The 12,722-nt window shown below is 41.2% G+C and overlaps 2 protein-coding genes across 2 annotated transcripts in view; one reads left to right on the top strand and one right to left on the bottom strand.

Annotated features, from left to right (window-relative positions):
* Window positions 1-3,642, top strand: part of LOC105559097 (putative protein FAM10A4) — a 25,218-nt gene extending 21,576 nt beyond the window's left edge. The window contains exons 4-5 of the mRNA XM_012007158.1: window positions 1,103-1,309; window positions 1,584-3,642. Of these exons, the coding sequence (XP_011862548.1) occupies window positions 1,103-1,309; window positions 1,584-1,823 (447 nt within the window). The 3' untranslated portion in view covers window positions 1,824-3,642. The remainder of the gene's footprint in view (window positions 1-1,102; window positions 1,310-1,583) is intronic.
* A 261-nt stretch (window positions 3,643-3,903) lies between these two features.
* Window positions 3,904-12,722, bottom strand: part of LOC105559100 — a 26,708-nt gene continuing 17,889 nt past the window's right edge. The window contains exons 2-9 of the mRNA XM_012007160.1: window positions 10,066-10,297; window positions 9,680-9,794; window positions 8,442-8,667; window positions 7,069-7,226; window positions 6,499-6,715; window positions 6,266-6,428; window positions 5,218-6,084; window positions 3,904-4,929 (exon numbers count right to left, since the gene is read on the bottom strand). Coding sequence (XP_011862550.1) covers window positions 5,250-6,084; window positions 6,266-6,428; window positions 6,499-6,715; window positions 7,069-7,226; window positions 8,442-8,667; window positions 9,680-9,794; window positions 10,066-10,297 — 1,946 coding nt within the window. The 3' untranslated portion in view covers window positions 3,904-4,929; window positions 5,218-5,249. The remainder of the gene's footprint in view (window positions 4,930-5,217; window positions 6,085-6,265; window positions 6,429-6,498; window positions 6,716-7,068; window positions 7,227-8,441; window positions 8,668-9,679; window positions 9,795-10,065; window positions 10,298-12,722) is intronic.

The following is a 12,722-nucleotide window of genomic DNA, read 5'->3' on the forward strand; positions in this document are numbered from 1 at the left end:
AAGTAAGTTACTATCTAATAAGTTGCAAACAAAATACAGTTAAGCAAAACGAAAGCGTCATGTATGGTATCACAATTTGTTTGAATGGTTTGTAATGATATATTCGTTCCTATTACACATTGTACTGTGTAATATACATAGTAATACACATAGATGGTATAATTGCTTTAATTTGAATTTTTACCTTTTTGAATGCCGGACTTCGTCATTTAACATTTACCTGATTTACCGTATAGATGTACGCAAATTATGCATCTTGAAAAAAGTTACACTAAACAGTCAGGGAAAAATTAATTCCGGCTCCTGGAAAACCTGAAAAAAGTCAAGGAATATTTTTCATTGAGGTTGCTGGATACCCTGCTATCTCATAATCTGGCACTTTCCTCTTATCATCCGTTATTTGCAGTGTTGGATCTCCGTGATCGTTTGATTTTCCGTGATCGTGCTTTCATTTAAACGGTTTGCAAATTGAATTTGCACTCGTCAACGCTTGCGGCAAGCATCGCGAGATTTTGGTGTAATGTCCCGCGACATTTTTACGGAGATAACTGAGGGACAAATACTGGCGGCTACGTGGGCCGCTTGGCGGTCTATAATAAGCTCGTTAATTGTATATGGTCACAATGTGTATATATATTTCAGCCAGGCATGTCCCACGTCATTATAATTTAAGATTTGGACGCGTTCCTAAAGACGCACGGTGGATCGCTCTTTCCCTTAAAAGATCGCAAGGATGTCTCATTTACTTATGCCTATGTTTAGACCGAAACCTTGCGCGCTCACCATCAAGTTCACAGCTTCATTCTGCCGTCTATCACTCCCTCTCGCGCTTAATTCGCGGTCGCTTTCGATTACCTGCTATCCCTAAAACACGCTGACTTCTCACGCATAATATTTTTATGCATAACATCGTATTCCTGGCCTGCACTTTGTCAGATTTCTTTTTTAAACGTCTGCATATGTTAGTAGGTAAGTTGTGACTCTCTTAGTTTTGTGTGTACTTACAGTTGTCCCAGTACAGTTTTTCTCACGAGTAATTTTAAGTGAACGCTATTCTTCTGACAAAAACCATAGATATCGCTAGATAATAATTATGTACTAGGCGCGTAAGATAGAAGAGCACAAGAGAAAGAAGGAGCGGAAGGTGCAAGAAAAATTGGAGCGCGAGAGGCAAGACAGATTGCAAAAAGCGCGAGAGGCCGCCAAAGCTCGCGAGGAAAACACGCGACCTTCCCAAACCAGTGCGCCTCCCGGCGCGGGAGATTTCTATCAATTCCTTAAGGATCCTGACGTACTTCAAGCTTTCGAGGTAAGCCACGGGAATGAAACCGTGTTTATGTAACTTCATTTTAATAATGTTTCGGCCGCCTATCATGATTTTTACAATTGCACATATTTTAGAACTAAACAGTATGTCTGTATCGATTTTAACAAATTTAAATGACTAATTTTTAATTTAAAGAAACAATTTAGTTGAAATAATCAATTTTGACAGCAATGATATTTTTGTCAATAATCGTATAATTCTTGCGAATGTTCCGCGACGATGCGCAACCTGATCGTTCTCACGGGTGAATGTGCAGGATCCGGAAGTGGCCGAGGCCTTCAAGGAGATCTCTGCGAATCCGACAAACGTCCTCAAATACCAGAACAATCCGAAGATAATGGCACTTATCAATAAGTTGGCTTCGAAATTCGGCGGAGCTGGCGGCATGCCGGGCGCTGCCGGGATGAATTTCCCGGGCGGCATGCCCAGTTTTCCCGGTGCCGGGGCAGGTTTCAATCCCCCGAAGCCTCCCCATGATGACGTTGGTCTCGACTAATCGTGCTCTAATCGTCTTATCAACGAATACAGGAGAGTTTATTACATCTCAATCAGTTGACTCATTAAAGGCTGATTTATGTTAATTCGTGTTACGGTGAGTTGTGCTAAGAAGCTCATATTGAAAAGAACTGATATTTTAAGGGATCCTTTAATCCTAGCATGCATCAACAAGGTCTCAACGATCCTGTATTTAATATTCTTGTTGCTGCTCTTTTACCTTGGTAATCTTGAAGCCTTTAGATTATTTGTCTTACTTAAATTTCTCGAAATTACCCTTCTATTTTATCAAATCGCTTATCGAGAATGTCACGATCGGTCTTCATTCTTGAGACAAAGAACTTGCATCGAGGATAAACTGTCTCTCGAGAATGAAATGGGCGCCTTTAATGAGTTAAAGAACGCTAGCATTTGTCTCTATATATAAAGGTGTATGTGTGTATATATAAATGCACACAATGTAAAGCTAGATAAACATATATATACACACAAACAACATGCATCAGTGATAAATATCTATATCTTCGAGAGAACTTTTACTGTGAATCAATATAGTTCGTTATACATTACAGAGTGCTCTTTGTTTTTTAAAAAACATTAATTTTATTACGTGTGTATGTTGCATTTTATTACCTAATGCCCCCGTCGATCGCACTTTGTTATCGTTATCACCGGCTTCTCAGTTAGCTACGTTTTTCGAAATAGTGCCATAAACAGTCAGGTATGTTCGATTCGTAAGATCGGTAGAACAGATTTAAGTATCCTTTTTTATTTTATTGTCTACACATAGCTGTCGAAATTTTCATTCTAATATTTATCTTGCTTAACACTTCTATGTCAGTGCCGTTAACAATATCGCGTTATAACTAATCGCCAGAGCATTTATTAATCGCAAGACTCAAAGTGGATAATTTCATACAAGTGATTCGAAAAGTAGGCAATTTAGCCAAACAGACGTTAAACTTATTCTTAAAATTGATTGATATTTTTACATTGTTCGCGACTTAAGGAGGAATAAACTAAATCGGCACTGCCTTGCTATTTTTTCGTCCGAAAGATATAGTATACTTATGATAAAGTGAAGCATTGAACACGAAGTAACGCTATTTCTTCGTACGCGAGATAGATAAACTGTCACGTTGAGTACTTATAAGGTATCAAAATAATACAAGACCTACAAGAGAGCTCAGCAGCAGAACTCCATTTATCAAAATCATATTTTGAGAAGAACTTCATAAATCGAGCGTTTAGTAAAAATCTTATAAAATACAGTAGTCATCAAAGATGTGGTATTTTGCTTTTACATTGTCCTAATTAATCTACTGGAAGTACGAAAAAACCGGTTTGCGAACCTATAATTTTAAGAACCGTAGTCTTTAAGATGTTTGAAAATTATCTCGTGTATGGTTCGATTAAAATGAATACTGATTACGCATATATTAATAGTAAAATTTGCATAAACCGTTAATAGCGGACCGAATAGATGCTTTTTACATGATTAGTTATATATTTTGCATATAAATATTATTTATATACACAAATTATATAACTATGTATTAGAATAAGTTTATTTCAGAGTGTATGCGCGTCTAACTTTGATTATGTATCGATACGATCTTCTTTTGTTTGAAATAACGTACAATAATAATGTTACGAAGAGGGGAACACACTGATCGAAGAATTTTATTTCTTAGATTATATCCAATAAGTGGAGCCGTGTCTCTAGAAATAATAAACGGAGTTCTACCGAGAATTCTGTTTCGTGTGTTATCCTGTCAGATTCCTATATCAAATGTTTGCAATAAATATGTACAAAAATATACGCTCGCGAATAATAATTACAACTCTTTTTTTCAGCATTAATTAGTAAGGTACAAAGCATTGCATCGCCCGTCGTTCTCACGAATGCGATGCAATCCCGATGGCTCTCGTGATAGAGACGACGGAATCTATCGTCGCGTCGCCGTCGTCGTCTACGACGCACGTCTAAAACAATCATTTGTACACTATATATAGCGTGAACTTAAAACCTAGAAATATTGCACGTGAAACCGAAAGGTATATCGCACTCTCAGAGACAATCATTGTGGAAGAGCGTTCTATTTCAGATACGGAAAAATTAAATTATCTTAAATTGTTCCTGAAGTAACAAGTACGATCCGTACATTCCGCGAATTCCGATTCTTTGTGGTGAAATCTTTCGCATCTTTTATAAAAGTAATATGTCACAGTTGCGCGGAAACAAATGACGTATTAAATCGACTCGAAGTTGTATCGTGCGTAGACTATCAGTTTAGCTAGTACTTAAAGTAATTTAGGATAAATCGCGAAATCGTAATTACAGAATTAGTTTACTTCGAGTTATCTAGAATTTACTAAAGAAAACTACAATATGGACGGTACAATCATAAATTTGACATAAACCTGCTCCGTGCGTTTATCTCTTAAATTTATGACAATTCAGCCTTAAATAATGCGAAATTCTAAAAAAACCTCTTACAAAGAGATTGGACTTGTTTACGAGAGACTTCTTTTAGATTCTTGTCAGTTCAAGACACTCGCTTCCGTTCTTCGTTGCAGTCGCACAACTGCGCTACGTTCTCCTAATTTTGAGCATATGCAAATTAGGGTGCCATGGCACTTTTCTGAAGGTCGACGCTCTTGTCTCCTCCTCGGGCGATAGATTATCTTCATTGGCCTCGTCTATCGACGCTCGCATTAGATCGATGCCGGCGCTGCTGAGTACTCGCCGGTGTCGCGTCGCGTCCATCCGAATACCGGCGTTCCAGCCTCCGGGATCGCTCAGTACTCGGCGATGTCTCCTCTGGCAGCTGCGGTGGCGGTGATGATGATGATAGTGACGGTGGTGATGGTGGTGACGGTGCTGTTCGGGTATTAACGACGCGTCGCACTCCAGACTCGGTAGGCGTACGGGAAAAATGGGATTCGGATCCAGGTACAGCCAGCTCGCGCTGTCCACGTAGGGGAGAAGATGCATCGCGTCCAACGACAGCGGGTTCGGATGCAGCAGCCGCTTGTAAGCATATCCGTTGCCCATCGGCGTTGATCTCCCGGGACAGCGAGGTTCTTGCAAGCCAGAATGCAGTCTATCGGCACGATATGTTTTATAAGAGACGTTAAGTTCATCAAAGAGTATTAAGAATATTTCATCCGAAAATTGCACAAAAACTCTTAAAGACATATATCAACCACGTGATGTGCTTCAACTTTAACAGGATGTAATATTCCTCCTTTAACGTGTAGAAACGCTGGATATTTATAGGTCGAATGAAATTATTCAGACAGTATGATATTAAAAGTAAATGCCACATCAAACAGTGCCGTAATCATCGTTTTACTCGATCTTCAGGAATATTGATACTATTTCAACGAACCTGCACGAGAGTCTGCGTGAGATTCCGCGTTGTCAGTTGAGAGGGTGTTCCCCCCGTGGCGTTCTGTAACACTTGTTCCATGCCTCCAGCAGCAGCACGCAACTGTGGAACCTGTAGAAAATTAGAAGAGGCAGCCCGATCCTGGACAGCACACCCCAGGCGAGCACGCCGAAGAATCGAAGCTGCAGCTCCTGCGACAGCCAGTTCTGCGTGATGACGGTGTCGAAGGCCCAGAGCACGGCGTTACTGAACAGCAGGAAAGTGATCACTTGGCGACCGGGCTTCGCCAGCATTTGGAAGCGCGTTATGCACGAGCGTCGCGAGGTCTCGGCGATCAGGGTGCTCTGCGCGAAGCACTGCACCAGCTGCAGGATCGACATCGACAGCAGCATGATATGCCTGGCCCGCGTGTCCTCGGTCTCGTCGTGATCCGACATGGCCAGCGAGCAAGCGCACACCACGATGGTGAAGACGGAGTAGAGTTGCACCCCGAAAAGCGACACGTTCGACAGGAGGCTGTCCAGAGCGGCTGGCGCTCGGATCACTACCGAGATCTGGCGCACCTGCACTAGGCCACTGGCTGTCATGAGGCTACTCAGCGTCAGTATGCCGATCAGAGTGCCGCACGTGAGCCACGACAAGGTGGCGGAGGGGAAGTTCTCGTCCTCTCGCACGACGAGGAAGATGAGGATCACCACGATACCAGCGACCATGCAGAGAATACCCAGGAAGAGGCCCTTGCTGGAGCCATCGCAACCTACTCTGGTGTGGCTACTCAAGTCCTTGCTGCCGTGGAACTTTTGTTTAGTCAATCGACTCCGGCCGACGTTCTGACCCATCACGAAGGTCACCGCCGCGGCGATCAAACTGAAAGATTCGGAGAAATTATGAGAGAAATTTATATTAAAATTTTATACTTATAGTTAACTTATACTCTATGTCTAGCTTTTTTTTTAAACAACTTGGTTTCGATTTTATTGACGAATAAAGTTAATAATTGACTTAAACAATTTTAGTACAGGTGGCAAATATCTCATATAATACGTACCTAAATTGTACGATAAAGGGATATAAGAAAGGCATACTTGAAGTCCACAGCTGCCCCAAGGTATTAGTGTTCAAGCATTCTTGCAACGCGATTACTTGCGAGATTTGCTCGTTCGAAACAGGTTGGTAGGGTTTGAAGGGGCCTCCCTTCCTCGCCGAATCGTCTAAAATAAGCAGCTCGTTACTCTTGCAAAACGTATTTTCACCAAGGCGAAAAGTTGTCGAAACGTATACCTATAAGATCGCGCGAGTGTCTCGTCAAGGAACCGGGGAATCCTCGGAGACTCAAGGGCGATACGGACGTTTGCTGCTCGTGTTGCGCCAGGTGTACAAAATACGTCCATTCTTGCGCGGTATCCCAAATCACCAGACGCGCCCAGACCGCGACATTCGTGGCCGCGAGATGCGTGAAGCCGAATCTGGCTGCCAGACCGAAGCGCTCTACGAGCACCTAAAGGAACGAAGCGACGATAAGTAAGGACATGCTCCGTTTCGGATGAGAATAAAATAAATATTCCTTTTTATTAATTTTTTCTGTTAATTGCAACACTCTTAAAATTCATATTTTTGACCAATTACGTACATATTATACAATTATTATAAGATTTTATTTAAATTTTATTATTTATGTAAGTTTTAATCTTTAAAAATCCCCCGTTCTCGTCTCAAACGCGGTGTATGATCGCGTTAGCGATACACGTAGCTGTCGACGCATCAGAGCGCAACGAAGAAACGCGTTCACGCATTGTCTGATCACGAGCTCGGCGCTCGGTGTAATGTAATTAACGTAAGACTGATGCTTGCCTGCGAGTTTACAAAGAGAAAGTGCATCTGCAAGAAGGTGAACAAGCCGTGCAGCACCGGATGCACAAAGACGACGTCGGTCAAGCACTCGGCACCCTGCATCATCGAGTGCATCGCCATCTCCAGACCGTTGAAGACCAGCGTCGCCAGGCCGAACACTGAAAGCACCCGTATAGCGAAATGGATAAATGAAATTCATTCTCCAACTGGGATTTTCTGATCGAACGGGCAAAGTCTAGCGACAAGAGTCCCAGATATAAAATTGCATGTGAATACCGAATTTAAATTTCCGTTAAACGAATGGAAATTTCGCAATAAACAATGAAAAGCTACTAAATAATTTGTAAACCAAGTATCATAATATCCTGGCGGATATTAATCAACCATGACTGGCGATGTGTTTTTAACACAGAAAATTTATTACGAAAAATATTACCTCGGCCAGGGTTTGAACTAGGGCTCGGATTTTATTCCGTTTTTCGAATAAACGTTTAAACGTGAAACGTTTATCCGTTTACATTTTCTTCCAGAAAAACGTTTATTTGTAGAAAAACGTTTAAGAAACGTTTAGTAAACGTTTAATAAACGTTTATTATACGTGCAAACATTTAATAAACGTTTAATATACAGGGTGGGCCATTTTAACCTTTAATGGAGAATAACTCGACCGGTAAGCAAAATAATAAAAAATGTTTCAGACAAAAGTTGTTTGGTTTCGAGGGGGCCATAAGATGGTACCATTGGTTTGACCTTGAAGAATTATTTGAAGGTCACATAAAGGTCACACCAATTTTTTTAAATGGCATTCCCTATTTTTTATTACATATTCTTGTAGCTGACCTCGAGAGCTTTCCAAAACGCTATAATAAAGTATTTTAAGGTTTGAAAGTTCCAATATTTTGACATACATTACAAAATATATATCTTGTAAAATATTCATTTTTTCATCATCTTACCTTAATACTTTTTTGAACAGAATAATGATACAAATCAATCGGTGTAAAGAAAACACACAATTGTTAAAAAAAAGTTTAATAAACGTTTACACGCATATTAGAGCCTAGTAAACGTTTAAACGGTTAACCGTTTAAACGTTTGTTAAGTAAAAACACGTATATTCGGAAAAACGTTTCTAATAAACGGATAGCTAATTATACGTATAAACGTGTTTCCGTTTAAACGCATAATAGCGATCGAGCCCTAGTTTGAACCTGGACCTCCCTACACTCTAGGCGGGCGTCTCACCAATTCGACCACCGAGGCGTATGATAATATTTGTCGCAATAACAGTATAGATGTTGTCTACGCGTATATGTTCGACTTTTGTGGACTTTTGTGGAACGCTGGACTAGTGGATTAACGCTATCTCTTACGGAGCGCGCCGACTCGTATGTAGAAACTCGTCGGTGCCGTCCTGGCCCTGGAGATGTGCGCCCGTTTTAATGATCCGAATCTGGTGAGCGACGCGCCACCGAGTTCCGCGTCTCCGAGCCCGTTACCACCTCGGCTTAAGCTGCCGCAGCTGTCAACCAGCACCCATATGTAGATAGCGATGATGACGGCGATGCTGCCCACGTAGAGGTACATGAGAAATATGCCCTGAAAGACACAATTACGGATCTTCGTAGTTGAGCGCGCTCGTTATGCAAAACGCAGATACTAGGAATACGATTTGAAGCGTCCGGGGGGAAACCACCCGGGCGGAAAGGGTCATTGGTCTGATAAGCGTGGCGAACCGGTTATCTTGAAACCCGCGCGACGACATACCGTTTCATCTACGTTGCTCCCTGATATGTAATTTACGTGAATGGAAGCTCTTCGTAATCCTGGAGCGCACGCAAACTCCGCGATTACGGACGGCCGTTTCGTAGATTATTTGACATAGTTCCGATTACGTTGAATCGCCACGCGGTTTTAATCCTGATACTCTCTCATGTGGTTCTGGGTACCGGCGATATATTTGCATAATACACAATTGTCTCCTATTTCTCGCATTAAAAATGCTTTCCGGGATTAAAGCGAGGTACGACTCGAAATTGTTTCCCAAAATTATGCAAATGAAAGGCATGTTGTTAATTCCTTTTGGAGAAATCCGTAGTAAATCCAGATGAAACGCTATAATATTTATATTACGATAAATTGTGGAAATTTTGTTGAATCGGCTTGAGGTGAAATCAATTTAAGTGACATTGCAAATTTCATCAAATAACCGCATCGTGATACTTTCAAAACGATGGAGATAATCTGTTTGAATCCTTTTAATGGAGCCCACTTTCTGTTGAACTCGATATTATTACGCTCTAAAGTAAAAATGAACGAGCATTAATTTCTTTTGTCGCTATAGGACTTGGGATTCTAGCATTTTCAGGGGGAATTTCGAATCGACGAGTTTTTTAGTTTTTTTAGTTCAAGGCTGTCCGATCGACACTCGGACTTTCCCCCGATTGTGTGAAGTAACGGTACGATAATTCTAAGTCCGACATCACGAACGTTACTTTCGAGACTTTGGCGCGTTGCATCCCGGAGCACGCTCGCTTTCTTGACAAATGCGGTACTCGCGATAAGGCAATTTATTTATGGCACCCGGTCGAGCGGGTTCGATCACTTGTACCTGCAAGCTGAGCAGAGGCACAGGCGTGTCCATGACCTCGGCCAAGCATACCGCCAGTGTTAACACGACGATCAGCTCGCCGTACACGTTTGAGAGAACCACCCATAATTGCGAGCTGCGACACAAGAGAACAGATTGAAATTAGTAATTATTTTTTTCAGATATGAAAATAATAAGAGAAACAATCCTCGCTAAGATGCATGTGTAGCCAGGATATTATCTGAGATCCCCGCTACCTTTAGTCAAACTTCAGTTTGATCCAAAATGAAATTCAAAATAAAATAAAATCAGGGAGAAATTAAACGTTGAAATGTTTAATATATAGAAATAAGCAAAAGAGTCTATAGGTGATGCAATAGGATGAAAATGATGGCCCAAGATTTTACTAGGGTTCCGAATGATCTAGCAGATCCTCAGGCGACCGTGCCCTCGCCAGGATTCTGGAGACCAAGGATCTCGGAGGTGGCGCCGAGGTGGATGCCTGCGCGGACGCGTGGTCCTCCTTGTCCTTGGTCCTGTCACCCCTGCTGGGGCCGCCACCCGGCGTGCCCTCCACGGTGCCACCCGTTGTACTTCCGGTCTCGTTCAGGCTATCCTTGTCGTGCTGCTCATTGCCCGCTGCGGAAAGAAAGGAGAGAGAGGCGTAAGAAACGCGCGTTAACATTCGGTTGATACGCAGCAGCCGGAAAAGTAGAGCCCCCGCTTCTTCTTGCTACTTTCTTTCTTTGGCCTGCCGGGTCGTCGGAGAAATGTGTGTAACTTTCGCTGAAAGAATTCATATACGTCTATTTCTACGGCGATAGCCGCCCGCGGCGCTAAATAATCACGGATTTGTGCGTCTCCCTTGCGGACGCTCGTAAACTACCGTCGAGGAGTCGTCACGTTCGGCACCTGTTATCCCAATTTGTGCCTCGGCCTAGAACGTGAAATTCTCGAACGAGAAAGTCGCCCATTGTCTACATCTATAGTATTATATATATTGAAATCTTTATGAATGTGTTTCTACACTCACACAACGCCGGAAGTCCGAGAAGCGTACTCATTCTTTGCTTATTGTACGAATTTTAAGCGGTTGAATTAAAAATCTCCGAGTTCACACTTTTAATTATCATAATTTTTCTGTTTCTTTTTTCATTCTTGCCTACACAGAAAAAAAGTGTCAGATCAACTCTTATATACTCAAATTAACGCGCTTACTGTTTCGTATACAGGGTGTATTAAAACCACCGGATATCCTTTTGATCACAGATTCTTTAGAAAATTTCACGACGAAAATTCTAACACAAAAATGTCGAGGCTATAACAGTTTTTAAATAATAAGATAGGCCTGAGATTTCACGCGCTCAGGCGTGGCGACATGACAGGTGATAAACGTGTTCCTATAAATGTCGCCCTTTTCATTTAATTCAAGTAAAAATTTGCAACATGCTGTAACTTCGAAGTGTTGCAGCTGTCACAGTGGTCGATCAATATCAGTTACCACGAAGGTTGTTACTCTGCTAAAAAGGGCGACATTCGTAGAAACACTTTTATCACTTGTCATATCGCTGTACCTGAGCGCGTGAAATCTCAGGCGTATTATTTGTGAAATATAATCACTCATTACTTAAAAACTATTATAGCCTCGACATTTTTGTATTAGAATTTTCGTCTTGAAATTTTCTACAGAATTTATGATTAAAAAGATTGTTCGATGATTTTAGTACACCCTGCATACTCAACAGTCTATAATTTTCTTAGAAGCATTTAATAATCTTACATTTCAACGATATTACAGTCTTATTTAAATACTATAATTGTCACATCAAGAATGCATAAAATTATTTTGACAATAAAATCATTTTAATCATTATAACCTTTGATTAGAAAATATATTATTTTCTATCCAATATTGTTTCCTTTCCATTCAAGAAAATTATTCTTAAATAGTAAGCATATATTTTTCTTGATTGAATTATATAAAATTGCTTCATTCAAGTAAGTTTTTCTTCCTTTAACCTACTGTAATCTCATTTCAAGATTTTCACGTTGAAACTAAACATTTTCGAAAGAAGAATATTCGTTTTTCTGTGTAATATTGTACTATAAATGTAGATTAGTCTTCCAATCTTATTTTTAAATTCGGGCATGTTAGTCGTCGCCGTTGTATGACAGACCAGCAAAAGATAAAAGGACGCATACAAATGTACATTTGATTGATTTATGAGAAAAAAGAATTTACGTGAAAAAAATTGCATGTGTCAAGTGAGCGATTAGTCGTTCAGTCTTATCTTTATGCAAAGCGATTTTCTAACAGCGACACCATTGTTTGTCACGACGAATCGGCGATAAAACGCGACACGCGCGCAGAGGGAAACGCTTTGAAATAATTAAGGCAGCTGGCGCGTGAGTCTACTTAATTGCGCCAATATTGCGCCTTTAATGACGCCTCGTGCACTCGCGGCGCGACGTTGCGTAGCTATAGTGCTACACAATGATAGCTGTTCCACTGCTGCGCCCCGCCAAGAACGTACGAGGCTTCTCCTAGTAAAAGTTCGGCTCTCCGGCGCGTTAAATAGCTGGCAATTACCGCGAGTGTAATGCCGTGTAATTAATGACGGGCGAAACCAGTAAGTTCTCCATCGCTCGCGGTTTCGTCCAATATATTGAGTGCGTTCCGGCAAGACACTACTATTATAGCGCTATACGAGTGCGTTTCGGCAAAACTATCCGCTACAACCGTAGTGGTCGCTATTTTTCATAATTGCTCAAGAATTGCTAGGAACAATATGTCATTCATGAGCCAATCTTCAATATTTTCCACTCTCTCCGTTTCAATTAATTGGTAAACGCGACTCTTACAATTAACATACAATTTTGTGGTTATGCCGCTACAACCGTAGCGGTTGCCATTTTTCATAATTATTTAAGGATTGCTAGGAACAATATGTCATTCATGAGCCAATCTTCAATATTTTCCACTCTCTCCGTTTCAATTAATTGGTAAACGCGACTCTTACAATTAACATACAATTTTGTGGTTATGCCGCTACAACCGTAGCGG

Source organism: Vollenhovia emeryi, unplaced genomic scaffold, assembly GCF_000949405.1.
Source record: "Vollenhovia emeryi isolate VEMERY1.0 unplaced genomic scaffold, V.emery_V1.0 DF939290.1, whole genome shotgun sequence".
NCBI classification, from domain to species: Eukaryota; Metazoa; Arthropoda; class Insecta; order Hymenoptera; family Formicidae; genus Vollenhovia; species Vollenhovia emeryi.